At 36.0% G+C, this 17475-nt stretch overlaps 1 protein-coding gene across 2 annotated transcripts in view; it reads left to right on the top strand.

The window, feature by feature from the left end:
- The window catches only part of DPP10 (dipeptidyl peptidase like 10), a 478664-nt gene that overhangs the window by 362150 nt on the left and 99039 nt on the right, over positions 1–17475 (top strand). For both annotated transcript variants that reach the window (XM_006101524.1, XM_023765017.1), the window contains one exon: positions 10285–10405. In XM_006101524.1, the coding sequence (XP_006101586.1) occupies positions 10285–10405 (121 nt within the window). The remainder of the gene's footprint in view (positions 1–10284; positions 10406–17475) is intronic.

Here is a 17475-nt window from a genome sequence, read left to right as displayed (position 1 = left end):
TGCTCCTCTCCTTCTCCGTTCTCAGTCTCCTTCTGCTTCTCCTGCTCCGTCTCCTTCTCCTCCTCCTTCTCCTTCTCCTTGTCCTTCTCCTTCGCCTTCTGCTTCTCGTTCTACATCTAATTATGGTCCTCCTCCTCCTCCTCCTCCTCCTCCTCCTCCTCCTCCTCCTCCTCCTCCTCCTTCTTCTTCTTCTTCTTCTTCTTCTTCTTCTTCTTCTTCTTCTTCTTCTTCTTCTTCCTTCAAGTAGGCCCTTTGAAATTTTTCTAGCACTAGTTTGGTGTTAGAAAACTCCTTTACCTTTTTCTTTTTGCAGAAGCTCTTTATTTCACCTTTCATTTTGTATGACAGCTTTGCCAGGTAAAGCAGTCTTGGTTTTAGGTCCTTGTTTTTTATCACTTTGAATATTTTATTTCAACCTCTTACGACCTAAAATGTTTCTGTCATGAAATAAGTGGTCAATATTATGGCAACTTCCTTATAGGTAACTAATAGCTTTTCTCTTGCTGCTTTTAAGATTACCTTTTTGTCTTTAACCTTTGCTATTTTAAATATATTGTGTTGGTATGGGCCTCAATGGGTTCATCTTGTTTGGGACTCTGCACTTCCTGGACTTGTGTGTCTTTTTCCTTCACAATTTAAGGAACTTTCCCATCATTTTCTTCAAATAAGTTCTCAGTCCTTTGCTCTCTCTCTTCTCCTCTGTTACCTTAATGATATGGATTTTGTTGTGCTTCATGCTGTCCCAAAGGTCCCTTAAATTATCCTCATTCTTTTTAAATCTTTTTTTTTGTGTGCTTCTCTGATTGGGTGTGTTTATTTTTTTATAACCTGTCTTTCCAATTGCTTATTTGACCCTCTGCTTCATCCTATTATCTTTTCATTCCTTCAGTGTATTATTGATGTTAGATATGGTATTCTTTCTTTCTGACAGGCCATTTTTTATAGATTCTATTTTCTTTTTCATGCTGTTGTAGTTCTAATTTCCTTGAGCATCCTTATAACCATTACTTTGAACTCTATATATGATAAATTTCTTGCCTCCATTTTATTTAGGTCTTTTTCTGGAGTATTCTGTTCATTCATTTTCAGCCTATTTCTTTATCTTTCTATTTTGCATACCCCTTGTGTCTATCTCTATGTATTAGATAGATCTGCTATGACTCCCAGTCTTCATGGCGTGGCTTTACATAGTAGTGTTCTATGGGACCCAGTTTCGCAGGCTCCTTGATCACCTGAGCCAGGTGCACTAAGCATGTTCCTTGTGTGGGTTATATGGGCCCTTTCACTGTAATTTATTATTGATTGCTATTCGTCCATTCTTGTGTGGCAATGACCCTCAGGCTGGCTGACTGTGAGGCATCTCCAACCACAGCATGCAAGCTGCTGTGCAGGTGCTGACCACATGAAGTGGAATTTGCCTCATCAGGGTTTAGTGCCTTGAGATCTCTTTTTGGATATGCTGTTTGTGAATCATATTGGATATTGCTTTGACCTTGCCTGAAGATGCTATCTAGATGCATTGGTTCTAGACCTCTTCGCAGGGACTCTGGTGCAGGTCAATGTCAAATGCTGTTTGTTTCTGGCCCTTGCCAACCTGTTGGAGCTCCAAGTAATCCACAGTTTGTGGCTGTCTCAACTTAACTTGGATGCGTGCAGGAAGGACCAAGAGGCAGACCATGGCCAGCTTTTGCCCTCACTGGTATAGGGGGCAGTTCAGCAGCAGTCCCCAGGCTCTCTGACAAGATCACCTCTGCCTGCTTCTGCCTGTGAGGCTCAGTCACTGGAAGAGCCCCTGGCAGAGTTAGGATAATGGGGCTAGTGGATCTCTTGTGAAATGGAGGGGCTGTTCAGGCTTCAGGGAAGGTGATGGTGTAGTTCCCAACCCAGAGCCACAAGAATCAATCTGCCCCATATTTTGCACTTATCTGAGTAGGGAGGAGCCCCTAGGGGTCAGGCAAGTGGGGCTACTGGAGCTCGGAAGGAGGGTCTGCTGGGAGCAGGCGGGTGATTCTATCTGCTATCTGGTATCTCATGACGGGGAAGCACCAATCAGTTTCACGGGGAAATATGGGCATGGCCTCCATCCCAAGGCCAGACAACTCAATCACTGATACCCTCTGAGTCTGTCTAGATCTCTATACACTCACCCAGGCTGCTAACTTTTCAAGCAGGGACTAAGCTATGCAGAGTTGGGCAAAAAGGAGTCCAGAGGGTGGGTCTATTGCTTTCTCCAAGGCTGATGCCACACAGAGTGGAATGTTCCACTGTACAAAGATGTTGTCTGCCTTATCGGAGAATGACTCAGCACAGGGATTCTGGTAGTGTCCTCCTCCTGCTCCCCCCCCCTCCCCCCAAGCCAGAAACACCAGAATATCTTCAGGTGACTCTATTCCACCCTTCCCTCCCTCCACCAGAGCCCACGATGTATGGCTGCAAACAAAATTTTGTGCATTAGCCCTTTAAGAAGGTGCATGTGTCTCCAGTAGATTCCATGTCTCCCTGGCAGACAGAAACCCCGCTGTTAATCACAGCCAGATGTTACGTGGACACCTCTTCCTGGGTCCTGTGCTTTAGGCTGGGCATCTCAGCTTGGGGTTCAGACCACATTCTTCTCAGGGGAAACCCCTGCAGCTGCAACATCCCTCCTGAACCTCAGCCACTGCCCATGGGAGCGGGACCGGCCTTTTTTGTGTCTCTGCCTTACCTACCAGTCTCAATATGGCTTCTTCTGTAAATCATTGGTTGTAAGACTCCCCTTCAGTCAGTCTTCAATTGGTTATTCAGGCTGATTGTTCTTTAACTTAGTTGTAACTCCAGTTTGGTCCTGGCAGGAGGTGAGTTCACCTTCCATCTGCTCTGCCACCATGTTGAAGCTGGTTCCACCTTCAGCATTTTTCAGTTAGGCACAGACTCTTTGATAAGCATGTGGTAATTTCTTCCAGTTTCCCTCAACCCTCTCTTATGCAATCTCTTTAAAAGTTTTCCCCACTTAAAATAAAAGGAGTTACAATACAAATTTAAAAACAAATTGTTTTAACATGAGAGACTAAATTGCATACGCACCATGCTTATTCTTTATGGAATGATGGATAATAGAATAATTCTTTAATTGGGCAATATTAGAGTCAAAGCACTGACAGAAAGACTTAGATTTGCCATTTTATTAGACATAATACAAGTGAGGAGAATGAAGGGGGTGGGGTTGGGGGGAGCAGTGAATAATCTATGGCCAACACCAAACATGAAATTGTAAGAATCAGAAATTATTCTTTTTGTTGTCGTTGTTGCTAATGCTCACCTGAGGATAACGGTTATTAAAGCAGTTGGTGTTACAGCTACCCACACTCACAAGTAAGGTTTAATTATATTGCATTTGTAGCAGACAGATTACTGAAGCACAAAGGATAGCCACTTCTGAAGAATTTCACAGGAGTGGGGGTGGGAGGATAACAGGGATATATTTCAAGTATTTTGTATTCGAGATTCCAAGTTATGCTTATACTTAAATGATTATTATTCTCAGTTCATCATTGCTTTAATTAAATGTAGTTCAGGAGAACATTAACTAGAATAAATAAATGAATTCTTGACACAGACATTTCATTACTAAGTCCACATTTCTATGGTTATTTTAATAATATCCAGTATTTTGGGAAGATGTAGTAAAATGTGTTTGGATGTTTCTGCATTACAGACAAAAAAGAAACAAACAAAAAATACCTATAGTTCTTCATTTGTGGCCAAGGATGCCTTGAAATTGCATGAAGTGGAATTGAGAGTCGAGAGCTGTGGAGAAAATGTGTATGGAGGACAGCCAAGGCTGGTTCCACCTTCTGCATTTTCCAATTTGTTTTCCTATCAGCATGCCTATAAACTAGAAAGCATTAGGCACAGACTCTTTGATAAGCCTATGATCATTTCTTCCAGTCTCCCCAACTCTCTTTTATGAAATCTCTTTAAAATTTTTCCCAATTAAAATAAAACGAGTTACAATACAGATATAAAAACAAATTGTTTTAATATCAGAAACTAAAGTGCATACACACCATGCTTTATGCTAATCCTTGGATGGATGAGAGGGAGGACAGCTGGCTGGAAAAAAAGAGAGGTTAACCGAGTTTGCTCCCAACATAAATAACAGTGAAGGACTTTCTTACCTATGAGGGTTTGAAGGTTAAACTGTTGCATGCTACCTAGCAAGTAAGATTCCTGGAACTAAGCCAGAAAATTGGCTTAGGTTTATTTAAGGAGGAAATGAATTTATTAAAAAGATTTCTGGAAGTTTTCAGAATGAATGAGAAGGTTGAAACTCCAGAACTGGAATACCAGCAGGCATTGGTGGACACAGGACGGTCGTTCTGCTGTTTGGTCTAATTAGCATATTAGTTCTTTATTATATAGGATTGAGCATATATGTACAGGTACATAGATGATATTCATAACCTGGATTTTGGTTTCTTTAGTCCTGTAGGCCACCATGGGAGTGTTAATACCATGCTTATTCTTCAATAAGTATCAGAGAGGTTAAGTAAGCTCATTGCCCAATTGTGAAAAGAGCACTGCCAGGGTTAGGTTCCATGTCTTTCTGAGGGAAATCCCGTTTTTCTACATTTTTGCTTTTATTTTTATTTTTCGTCTCAAGTTCTACTGCCATGACACATATTATGTGGTAACATTTTACCCTAAATTAATGTTCTCATATATTGATTTTATTGTTCTTTACCTGCACATTGACAGTGATTTGTATGTGTCTGCATTAGAAATCTCATTCGATTGTAAGGTTTTGACTTTATATACCCCAGGCTTATCACAGTGCTGAGCATATGAAGGATGACAGTTACATATTCACTTTATGATGGAGGACTATAAGAAAAGAAATAAGGCAAGAAAATGGGGTAATAAAGGAAAAATGAAAGAAAAGAAAGTGGAGTGAAGAAGGAAAGGGATTCATTTTAAACATATACATATGTACATACATATATTTTAATGATATGAAAATGTGATGATTCTATGTATCCCAGTTTAATACTTGAGGCCCATAAATATTTGTACTATTATTTTTAATTATCAAGATGACCTATTTATCATAAGATCTTCTCTTATTCTAAAGGAGATTTATGGATTGATGTAGCCAAAAGAGTCTGCTGTTACACTTCATTGATTGGAGTTGGTTTTCAGTTATCTCTTTGCTAACTTTTATCTGGTATCCATTTTTCTCCAGAAATTAAAGTATGGATAATAGGGCTTTGGAACTGAAAAGTGACTTACATAATTATGAATTTAAGACAAAGGGTTATATTTCACTTCTTTGAAAATGCATAATGTTCTGTAAAGGTATTAAGAACTCTTTGAAAGGGCTTCCTGATATGAATAATTGCAAATGTCAAAGGATGAGAGTTCTCTGATAGTGATTCTATCTCCAGAATGTCAGGTGCTGGTGCAAAGGTGACATGAATGATTTGAATGAGTTGTTCTATATCTTAGTGATGATCCTGCAGGTAAATGAAAGCAGTGCTCAATAACCCACAGAGATTTATTCAAAGTCAAAATGTCAGAGGTAATCAAACTTGTGTTCATAGCTTTACTTTGCATTATATAAATGGACACTTAGAATTGATTGCATACTGTTAAATTAAGGAAACATAATTTTTGTAAAGTTGGATGATACACTATGGCTTTTAATAATATACTGATAGTCATTAGGGTGATAAAATTGAAATAAGGAATAAATGAGATAATGTTTTGAAAGTATTTTGAAAAATGCCAGACAATTGGTAATGTTCACTAAAAAAGGTATACTTTTCGTTTCCTTTGCCTTCTTAAACATGTATTGAGATACAGTACATGTTTAAGGTGTAAAATTATATAAACTACTCATGAAGTGAAAAGCGTAAGACAAGAATATGTAAAATGTGAATTGTGGTTTGTGTTCAGATGGTGAGGACTTCTCTAATTGGGATGCTACAAAATAGGAATATAATGAAAATAGTAGGACATAGGTTGGGGCTAATATACCATAGATAATCTTAAATGCCAGATTAAGGAGTTTGTATCATATGTTTTTAGGGGATAGGTAGCCACGAAATGCTCTGAGCAAAGGGAAGGGCACAGTTAAGAAGCATTTTGACTAATCACATTGAAAACTACTAATATAGCAGACTAGATACTATACTGTCTAGTATCTATATAGTATAGTATAGTATAGTATAGTATAGTATAGTATAGTATAGTATAGTATTGCAAAGTAAACAGAAGACCTGAACTAAAGAAATTGTGAAAAATAAGTGTTTAAATATGAGAAGAAGTTAAAAGGCAGACTCATTAGAGCTTACATAGGAAATGATGTATACTATACTATACTATACTATACTATACTATACTATACTATACTATACTATACTACACTACTAGAGGCCCGATGCACGAAATTCATGCAAGAGTAGGCTTTCCTTCCCCCGGCTGCCGGCACCTGCTTCCCTCTGGCACCCGGGATATATCTTGGGATATATTCCTAGAAGTGGGACACTGGGTCAAATGGGAGTCCCATTTTTAGTTTTTTGAGGAAACTCTATACTGTTCACAGTGGCTGTTATTTTAATTGCTCAGGCCAGAAATGCCTCCATCCTGGATGCCCCCCCCCTCCATCCTCCTGGACGCCCCCCCCTTCTTGTCTGCCTAATTAAGCTAACTAGCTAATCCTTATCACCATCAACATAGGAAAGCATGCCTTTCATCATAATCCCTGCCAGAATGAATTATCTGGGAAAGTCATTATAATTTTTTCCCCAGAAAACAAGTCACAGTAGAAGGCAACCCAAAGACTATCTGAACTCCACTGTAACTTTACAGATTCTCTTACATCATTACAATGCTTGGGGATTTTTTAATAATTCAGTTTTCTAATGTAAAATTATCATGATAAATCACTTAAATCAGTAAGGGTAGAATAGCTTTTCAGTAATATTTCCGTTAAAAGAGATTCAATATTCGGTTATATTTTTGTTTTATTTGGCTGGTTTTTTGTTTTCTTTTAAGCTGGCGAAAAGTTTGGGAGAGTCTGCTGTGTTTGTATCAGGTATTATCTCCTTTTGAATCTGTCACAGTAGGCTAGTTTACACTGTGGTCACTCAATCTCAAACTCTTAATGACCTTTAACACCAATGGTTCATTTCTAGCTATAGCCCATTACCAATTGGCTAGGAGTAGGGAAAGAATTTGATTCACGCCTATTTTCCACCATTGAAGCATTGCTGGTGGTTGTGGCAGGGGGCAGAAAAGACAGAAAATTAAAAACCAGCTTTGAAAAAAATTCTACCCAGCAATAACTGTATGTCTGATCACTTGGTAATTAGCAATATTGACTAACACATTTATTAGAATGATTTCTTGAAACTCTTATTACATATTTCTCAACTTGTCATGATTCAGAACATAGTATTTCTGCTGTCTTCCCGTTCCCCTAATGGTGACTATACCAATTTGGAATTATTTTGTAAGTTTATTAAAGTAATTAATGTTAAAAAACTGGGTAGTTCGGTTGCTCTATAGATTGAAGAGTTAAGTGGTCACACAGCTACCCGTTTCTATTTGTTATACTGTTCAGGTGGCTCACTGAAAGAATTGATTAATGACATCAAAATATTATGACAGCTTAATCAGCAACATTAGGATAAATGACACTAGTGTTTGTCATGTTTTCAATATGATTGAAAACTAGCTGCAGCCCTTGATGATTGCCATTTAGTACCAGTTTAAACTCATCAGTGTGTTCACCTCGGACTTGAAAATAGTTGCAGCTCTTTTATTGCTAAGGTAGTGCTTAGAGTTTGTGATTGTTATTTAAAACTATATAATTCTTGGAAATACCTTGACGATTGAAAGGGGTTGGGAAATTGTGAATGTACATTTTCATGAAGGCAGCGAGTAATTTTTGTCCACAGAAAAATGATCTTTTGGACAATCTCTGGTATTGCAGCTTTGAGTGAATGACATTAATATTCTGATTCCATATTGCTGGATCTTTTGCATTGAAGCAGATGTCAGTTTCTTATGGATCCTGAATATCATCCACTCTGTTCTTCAACTATAAATGTAATTACTGGTCAATGGTTTTGGATAATTTATACATCTGATGAAATCATGGTGGTTTTATTAATATTTGACTTAGAGGTGTTTTGTTTGTGTTTTTTTTTACCTTCAGAAAGCAGAGGATTTGGAACAATTTTACTTTGAGTTAAGTCACTCCTACTCCTAATAATAATAGCCACTTTGCTTAAGCAGCGTGGGTGTGGATGATCTGAATTGTCATTACTCACAAACCCTAGTCAGAAGGTTCAGATCCAAAGAGGAGATTCCCTCTAAGTCAGGAGGACTTTGTGTGACTATTTCATATATTGTTTGTAAGTTTTACAAAAGATGTGGAACTTAAGCTTTAGATGGCTGGAATAAAGTTAATATTTTTTCTGTCATGAGGGACTGTGAACGTCATTAAAATTAACTTCCATCCAGTTTTATGACACCTGAGATATAGGTCTTAAACTTTTGCCAAAGTGTGACACATATGCTTTCAATAATAAGCTTATTTCTATATTCTATTACCACTTGAAAACTTCCTAAATGAAGCAAAAGCAGCAAATATGATTTGCTAATAACTCTCCTCTTCCTTCTTTTCCTGCTGGTACTGTTCCACTACTACTCCTAATAAATTTTCACATCAGCACCAGGTGTAGCACTGGTCAATAGTTTGGGATAATTTATACCTTGCCTGAAGCTGTAGAGATTTTGTTTTGATTTAGAGTTTGGAATCTTCATAAAGCTTAGGATTTTAAACCAAATTATCCTGAGTGTGGTCAGCCTTGCTTCTAGTAATAGACACATGTGCTATATGTTCTATATTCATCATCTCATTTATTCCTACAACAGATATCTAGAAATTAGACATAAATATTTATTAAAGGAGAAGACTAAAATTTTAGAAAGCTATAGAAAAGTATCCAAGTCACTGAGATTTTAAATTTAGGCTGCCCTATTATAAAGCCCATACTTTTAAATACCCTGTTGTATATTTCTTTCTTCTCCCTTGCCAAATTCTTTTTATTCTATTAACATTCTCACCTGTAATATAAATGTCAGGTAGTGGTGGAATGATTAATTAAATACTCTAACTGTTAAATGCTTGCCAAATCCTCAAAATCAAAACAGAATATCAACAAAATATTCTGGATATTAACATTGCTTTCATCACTGTGCACACCAAGATTATAAATCTAGGGCCTCATAATCAGATAATTATTTCAGAAGCTATGATGTTTGCTGTATTTGCTCTTGTGTAATGATCCTATAGCATGCTGGAACACGTGGGCACTAGGCCAACTTTCACATTCTTAGTAGAATGTTCAATCAAAATAGCAATTTGGCTCATGGTGGACAGTATTCTATTCCCTTCAATATGTGAATGAAACATGGTTCTATGAAGGTTATATTATCACATCGGCCAGCAGTTGAAATGCTTACCACTAAAAATATTTTAAAGTGGCTATAAATAATTTTACCCTGATGTTGCTATTATTTTGTTGATATTATTTGTAGTTGACATTATTGGGGCTGTTATTGTTGTTATTATTTTGGAAGACTCTCCGATGTGTTTAAATTTAAAAAATCTTTCCTAAAATCTCAGGCACAAGGTTATTATTACTGCTATGTTATTTGGGAAAGAATTGCCAGAAGAGAGTGGGGCATAGTGAAGTGTGTTGACTTAACAATTATAAGAAATTCTATCTCCTTTTCCTTTTATCAGCAGATCTGTATATGGAGCTAGATAGAAATCAGAGAGATTCTGTAAATATTATTTCACTGACCACAAAAAGTAAAATGAAAGACGCCAACTTGAAGCCTTTCAAACAGTCAGTTGGCTGTTACTAAAATAGTGTCTGATATAGTTTTCAGTCTCTTGAGGATGCAAAATATTATCTCAAATCCAAACCAATTTTAAAGTAAGAGAAAGAGATTATTAAGTAGATGAAAAGTTGTGGTTGAAAATATGAGTTTAAACTTTAAATAGTGAGGATCATGTTATTTCTAGATGATAGTTTCATATTGATATGATAGGGAAATAAATAACTATTAATAATTAAAAGCAATACAAAAATATGCATTAAATAAAGACAAATTGAAAACTGACAAATAAAACCCTTAGCTCTTCAGCTATTGTTCTATAATACAAAAGCTTTAAAAAAGGTTTCCTAATATGCTGGGTTTGTTTGTTTTACATGTTTCCCGATCCAGATTTATATCTTTGAGAATAATATCTACTATCAACCTGATATAAAGAGCAGTTCATTGCGACTGACATCTTCTGGAAAAGAAGGAATTATTTTTAATGGGATTGCTGACTGGTTGTATGAAGGTGAGTTGAATAGATTTAGTTTCACAAGAACACAAATGATATATTTGAATACACTACCTCTAAGAAAAATCTGTTCAATTCCAGAACAATACTTACAGCACTATTTCTTCTCCTCATTTCCTCTCAAAATTGCCTTCATGCTTTCATTTCTTCGTATGTGCTCATATTTTGATTTATATCTACTTATATGATTCCACATTTGATATATATATATATATATTTGTTCAGGCCAAATAGATACATATATTTTATTTTTGGTAATGCTTAACTAATGAAAGTGAATGATCACCTCTCTTGCACACAGGGATCAGATGTTGAATTTTTTTGACTCTCTCAAAAAAGCCACTTTTAAAATTCTGTCATATTTTAAAAGCCATTGTAAAAGGAGGAAAATAAAACTTACCTAAAGAGTTATTTGAAATAACTATTTAATAGTTTAATAATAACTGAGAATATAAAAAAGAATCAGATATGAAAACCTCTATCTAGTTTGGTTATTTACCAATTGTCAGCTTAGTTATAAGTAGTAATTTTCTTGGGAATCAAAGCTTGAGTTTAATACTTAGATTTCAGACTCTGCAACTGATTTGGCAAAATAAGCCAAGATTTAAACTAAGTTAGCCCATTTTTTTAGAAATTATAAAGCTAAGTATCACCCAGAAAATACATTTTCTGGAGCAACATTGGCAAATGTAATCTCTACCCAGAGTCAATATTTCTAATTCTGTTTTAAAAACAGTAAATTACTTAGTTCATTTATTTCTTCATCCATTCTCTCCTTCAACACACAGTTTTAAAGAACTGCTATGTTCTAAGTACTTGCCTGGGTCTGAGATACATCAGGGAACAAAACAAAGTACTGCTCTCAGCACCTCACATTAAGAGACACGTTTTCCTGAGTGGAGCTATTTTATCAAGAAAGATATGTTGTAGCCCTTGATATTTATTTATTTCTAATAAATATATTGGGATGACATTGGTTAATAAGATCATATAAGCTTCAAGTGTACATTTCTATCATATAAGATCTATATATTACACTGTGTGCCCACCAACCACAGTCAAACAATCTTCAGTTGATATTTGTATGTGTATGTTTACATGCATATTTATATCTATAATATATTTTTGTGTATATGCCAGCTTCAAATAATCAAAGATTTGAGAGGCCACAGTTTATCCCCAGGAGCAGTAGTAGCTACTGTGAAAATAGCCATAATTATGCTATGAAATTTTTAAAAATTGTAATACCAAAATAGATAAGTAAGGTTCTTTGGTTGAGAGTGTTAGAAGCTAACTCTGGCTTTCTTATTTCAAAAAGATGAATTATTTGAAGAGCCTGGGATGTCCCAGTGAATTGAAAAAACAGGTGGAAAACAAATATGAAACCTGGGTATTTCTGGTAAACTAGAAAGCCAGAGCTAACCATCTCTTATCTAAAGGAGATAGATAAGATATGCCCTTTATCTTTAAAATATTGTTAGACTGCCCTAGCTGGTTTTGCTCACTGGATAGAGCGTTGGCCTGGGGACTGAGGGGTCCCAGGTTCAATTCCAGTCAAGGGCATGTACCTTGGTTGCGGGCACATCCCCATTAGGGGGTGTGCAGGAGGCAGCTGGTCGATGCTTCACTCTCATTGATGTTTCTAACTCTCTATCCCTCTCACTTCCTCTCTGTAAAAAAATCAATAAAATATATATATATATTAAAATATTGTTGGACTGTGTGAAACCTTGACAGATCAAGAAACCAGATCAATGTAGTGTGGTAAGTAGTCAAATCTCAGTGAACACAGGATTCTTTGAAAGAACAAAGGAGAGGGACTTAGCCCATCCTAGGAATTTGCAAATATTTTCTAAAGGAGAAAACCTCTGAGTTGAGCCTGAACCAGTGAGTAGAACACATAAGAAGAAACTAGGAAGGAAAACCAAAGCAAGGGTTAAAAGCTTACAAGAGCACAATAGGGTTAAATAGCATAGTGAGGGCCTAAGGAATGAAAATCTGCTTATTATTAATGTGGCATAACATTTAAGAAAAAGGAAGTCAGCAAGAACCAAGAGATAGTGACAATAAAAATAACCTGGAATTTTAATTACATTTTGCCTGGAAAATAGGGAAACTAATAGAGTTTTTCAAGTAAGAGAGTGTCAAGATTAGATGTTTCATATAAATAAACCATTTGACTCTAGTGTGAAGCTGGGGTTGAATGGCAGCAAGAACTAAGGAGCAGCTATAAGGTGTTTTCTAGTATCAAGAGATAATGACCAATAGGACTATGGTTAGGGCAGGAAGAAGGAGGGAAGACTACAATTGATGAAGTAGTGAAGTAGATAGATCTTTGTGGTAAATGGATGGGGCAGATGGAAGACAAGAATGATTCTCTGGCTTCTGGTTTGGTCACTAGTAAATAGTGGTGACAGACATAGGGAGCCAGCATTCATAAGGAGTAGTGGACTTCAGTGAGGAGAGAAACAGTTTAGTGGGAACACTGGTGCTTCATGGCACGCTGGCATGCTACGTTGTGTGACAAATTGTGATCCTTAACATCAAGTCAACTGGGGGTATACTCAATGTAAATTGTACTATCTTGACCAATGATCAAGATGACTTGCGTCTCTGTCCTTTAAGGAAAAAATCATATAGTTTATAGTATTGCATTTTAAAGAAAATTGTAAGGAGGTAAATTACAGACCATTATCTGACAAATTAGTTTTTTTCTTAATTAGAACATAAAAATTCTATATAGTTGGGCTAAAGTGAACAGTGTGTTGAAGGATAGGCAGAACAAACAAATAACAAAAGCTTTTGTGATGACATTGTAGGTCTGACATTCCAAAGGGAAAATAGAAAAATGATAGTTTTTTGTCATTCAATTTAAACTCAATCCTTTGGGCTCTTATGGTGTAGGCATAGTAGGAAACTCCAGATGGGCTATGTGATTTAATCTTGCAATGCTAGTATATCTAATCACTTGCTGAAGAAACCAAGATTCAGGCAGGATAGGCAACTTGGACATGGCCTCAGAGCTCATGAGAGGCAGAGCTTTAACTTGCATATGTATCTTCAAAGCCAGTGCGTAGTCCTAGTTCGCTCTACCTGTCACAGTTCAGCACTTTTAAATGTTTCATAAAGGATGACATACATTATGCACTTAGGCTGTCAGATTTCACTGGTCTTTTTTCTCAGCCAAAGACTCTGAACCCTACTATTCAGGGACTTAAGTCAATTCTGCTTTAGTTCCAAGAGAAGGGACCCTACCAAGGGAATTAATGTTAAGGTTTGGTAGAGGGATTTAGGCATATATTTTAGGGCCTCGTATTCATATCATTGATTTTCCCTCAACATTTTGCCTGTCATCCCAATCTATGTTTCAAGAGTCCCACATATACCTAATCTCCCACTATCACTTTGCTTGCCGGGTGTGCCAAGAGCACCCAGAATTGAGAGCTTCTCTTTTCCCTTAAATATAAGCACCAAAAATCAGTGATTTCTACTAGGAATGCATTATTCAACAGGATGTGTGTGATAATCTAGTGTGGAGGTTTCCTTTTTATTACTTTACAGAACTCAATTATGACCTGAATTAGTAGGTGTGGGAGACTCAAGAAGTAATATATAACAGTTTCACTTACTTTTTAAATTGAAATTTGCCTTCTGTAAATGCTATAGGAAAAAAAAGATTAGATAAGGAATCACATAAAAGATAATAAAATGTTTTTTATGCCAAATTTAAGGGCATGGCTTAATCTTTTTAGGACCAGGCCAATCTGTAAGTGTGGCTCTTGTTCGCAACCGTACTCACTAGAGTCAAGTCTTGAAAAGTTTTGAAAAGTGTCCTTTTAAAGCCCCTTTTCTTTATTTCTAGCATTATTCAATTCCCAAGGGAAGAAAAACAAATAAAACATAATGTACTTTAAAGAGTTAGTGAAGTTCAGAAGAAAAAGATGTTATGTTCAAAATAAAAAATTTAAATATAATTCACACAAAGCACATCTAATGTTATTCATATAAATTAGTGTATTTAACATGGTAACTTAACTAAATAAAGTATCAGATGAATGTTTTATAAAAAAAACTGTAAAATTCACAGTTGCCAAGTTTACAACTTTGAGATCTTTCATAGCATTGAGTCTATTAAATAGAATAAAAAATGACTGTCACTTTCAATTGATTAAGCATATAGAATAATGGAACTAATGATTTATAAAAAAAGATTTATATTTAAGCATATTAAAATATCCTCATATTTTTAAAGAAATTCATCTTTGAAATTCAGTCCAACAGTTATTGAGCATGTTTATCTGTCAAGCATCATCTGAGAGCAACACAATGAGTAGTACCGATTTTGGGTACTTCCAAATTATTGGAGTGAAAAACTGTAAACTATTTTCTTGGAGCATGGTAAATAGAAGTATAAATAGAACTACACATCAGCATACTGACTAGAAGTATAAACATAATTAAGTCTGATGGGATAGGGGAATATCTTTGCATTGCGCTTTAAGAATGACAAGAATAAACAACTGAGAGAAAGAAATTATAGGACAAACAATATTTTTATCAACAAAATGTGATTGTAACATTTTTATTGTTTGATGAGAAAAATACAAAGTTCCTATTTTTATTGCCTTCTCTTGGACACAGAAAATTACATTTATTTCTTCACTGATTCAACAAATATTTATTGAGCACTTACTAAATTCCAGTAAAACTGAACTGTGACAGATAAACAAAAAACATTAGAGATGCAACTATGGAAGCCAGAAGACGATAGGATAATGGATATTGCTGAGTCTGGGGGCAAACAAGCTAAGGACACCAAAGTCACTGTTGGATTTGCTACCAGAACTTGACAAGAACATAATCATTCAATTGGGTGGACCAGAAGCAAGATTGCAGTGGATGGAGGTGTAAATGGGAAGTGAGAAAGTTATGAATATAGATAATTCTTTTGAGAAAGTCGACAGTTGAGATACTGAAAATTAAAAGAAAAAAATCGACTGCAGACTCACAGAATTAGCTAGCAATAGGATACTCAGAAGACCCTATCTGTCTAAGTTGATAAACAACAAATGGATACAATCAACTTACCTTTCAGAACTCAGTGGTTATATATTAGTTTTCTTTGTATGGAGGCTATGTTTTTAATTGTCTGTGATATAAAGCAACATGTATTGAAAATTCCATCTGTTCTGCAGTGAGATTTTCTAAATCAGTGTAATAAAGACAATGAAGAGCCCAGCCTACGTTGAAATGGAAAAGAATGCAATTTTTAAAAACACTTTGATTACAAATAATCTAATATAATCAACACAGGAAATTTAAATCCATGAGTAATGTCCCTATTTGTTGGGATTAAAAAAAGTGTTCCTTATCCAAGAGGACTCTTAGAAAAATTCATATTAAATATGCTATTACTCATCTCTTTATTTCAGTTAACTTTGTTTTTGTACTTGAAGGAAGCCAAATAAATGTCTATTTGTACTCTCCTGCTTTTTTAACATTGTTGTGAGGAACGACTTTAGTCATAGATCACTCCAAATAAATGAGAGTAGATAATATAAAGTTTCAAATGGATATTGCACTCAAATCTGGGCCATTCTAATTCCTGAGAAGCACTTATGCACATACTATAGCACCCCGGATGGAACTTGCTTTGCTTCTTAGAAACCCTAAGTGTGGATTTCAGATAACATGATCTTTTTGCACCTTCAAGTCTCATAAGACTTAGAGTTTACACTCAATTGGCATTTAGCATTTTCTTTTCATGTGGATGCCTCATGTTTCCTCATCTGCACTATAAGTTGCTTGTGTGAATCTGGGTGAAGATCAAAACTGGAAAAAATAGATATCACATTCAAAATAGTGTTGATGCCTGGCCAGTATGGTTCAGTGATTGAGCATTGAACCATGAACCAGGAGGTCATGGTTCAATTCCCGCTAGGGCACATGTCCAAGTTGTGGCTCGATCCTGAGTTAATTTTTCTATCTCTCTCCCCCTTTCCTTTCCTCTCACTGAAATAAATTAAAAAACATATTTTAAAAAATAGTGTTCAAAGCTGTATATATGAAGAGGGCACTTACTAAAGACAAGGGATATGCAAGTATCCTGTGGCTAACAATGGTTTAGCCATTGACACCTGAAATGAGAAAGGGAGGCAGCTATTACCTGAATCCTGTGGTTTTCACAATAATAAAAGTGGTGAATTTTGGTTGAGAGATACAGCCAGGCCCGCCACATGATTCCAATGGGTAGGAACCAATAGTAAATACCACGCACTAACTTTCTTCTGTCGTTTGACTTGTCTATTGGCCATACCCAACCAAAGTCAGAAACCCTGGGTGTATTCTTATTATTCAGATAAAAACTTTCTGTCCCCAAAAGAGGAGCATAAGGTATAGCAGTGTTAGTCCAGGTATATACACCTGAAATTTATAACTGCAGCTAACACTTGCTTTTTATATAAGATTCTTGGGGAAATGCTCCAATTAAGAAAAGAACTAAGCTTATCATGTGGCCTTAATTGCTAATTATGAGTCCTTTCATTAACTTCTTATTTGTTTTTTTCTTTACCTTCTGCCAACATTTTGACTGGGCAGGTTATTTGCCTGGTGGATCAAACCCACACTTTAGTCCTACCAAATCATATTCCTTTGCTTCTTTTTCTTAATGAGGATGCTACAATACCAGTTTGAAATGGAAATTGGGATGTAGAAATGTGAAATTGGAAAGTGAGGTGGAATTGAACAAAGGCATATTCGTGAATCTGCTGAGTTCCAAATATAGTCTTCCTTGCCCTCCTTGTAGAGTAAAGACACATTTCTTCCTGGTAGATGAGATTAATCATCAGACTCAACTCAGTGACTCTGTTTTCTGTCAGTTTATTTTTCTCAGTCATATTGAGCCCAAAATGGTCAGAAGGAAATTTTAGCTTCCAATTCAGAGGAACATAATTACCACTATGTTCTCTGTAGGAGAGAATTCTCCTTTAGGCATTAAGACTTCGAAACCGACCAAGCTCATTATCATGAGGACAAAATCCAAAATGTGTCCAGAGGGTTATTAATTG

The sequence above is a fragment of the Myotis lucifugus genome, unplaced genomic scaffold (assembly GCF_000147115.1).
Source record: "Myotis lucifugus unplaced genomic scaffold, Myoluc2.0 scaffold_370, whole genome shotgun sequence".
NCBI classification, from domain to species: Eukaryota; Metazoa; Chordata; class Mammalia; order Chiroptera; family Vespertilionidae; genus Myotis; species Myotis lucifugus.
This window is presented reverse-complemented; position numbering and strand designations above follow the sequence as displayed.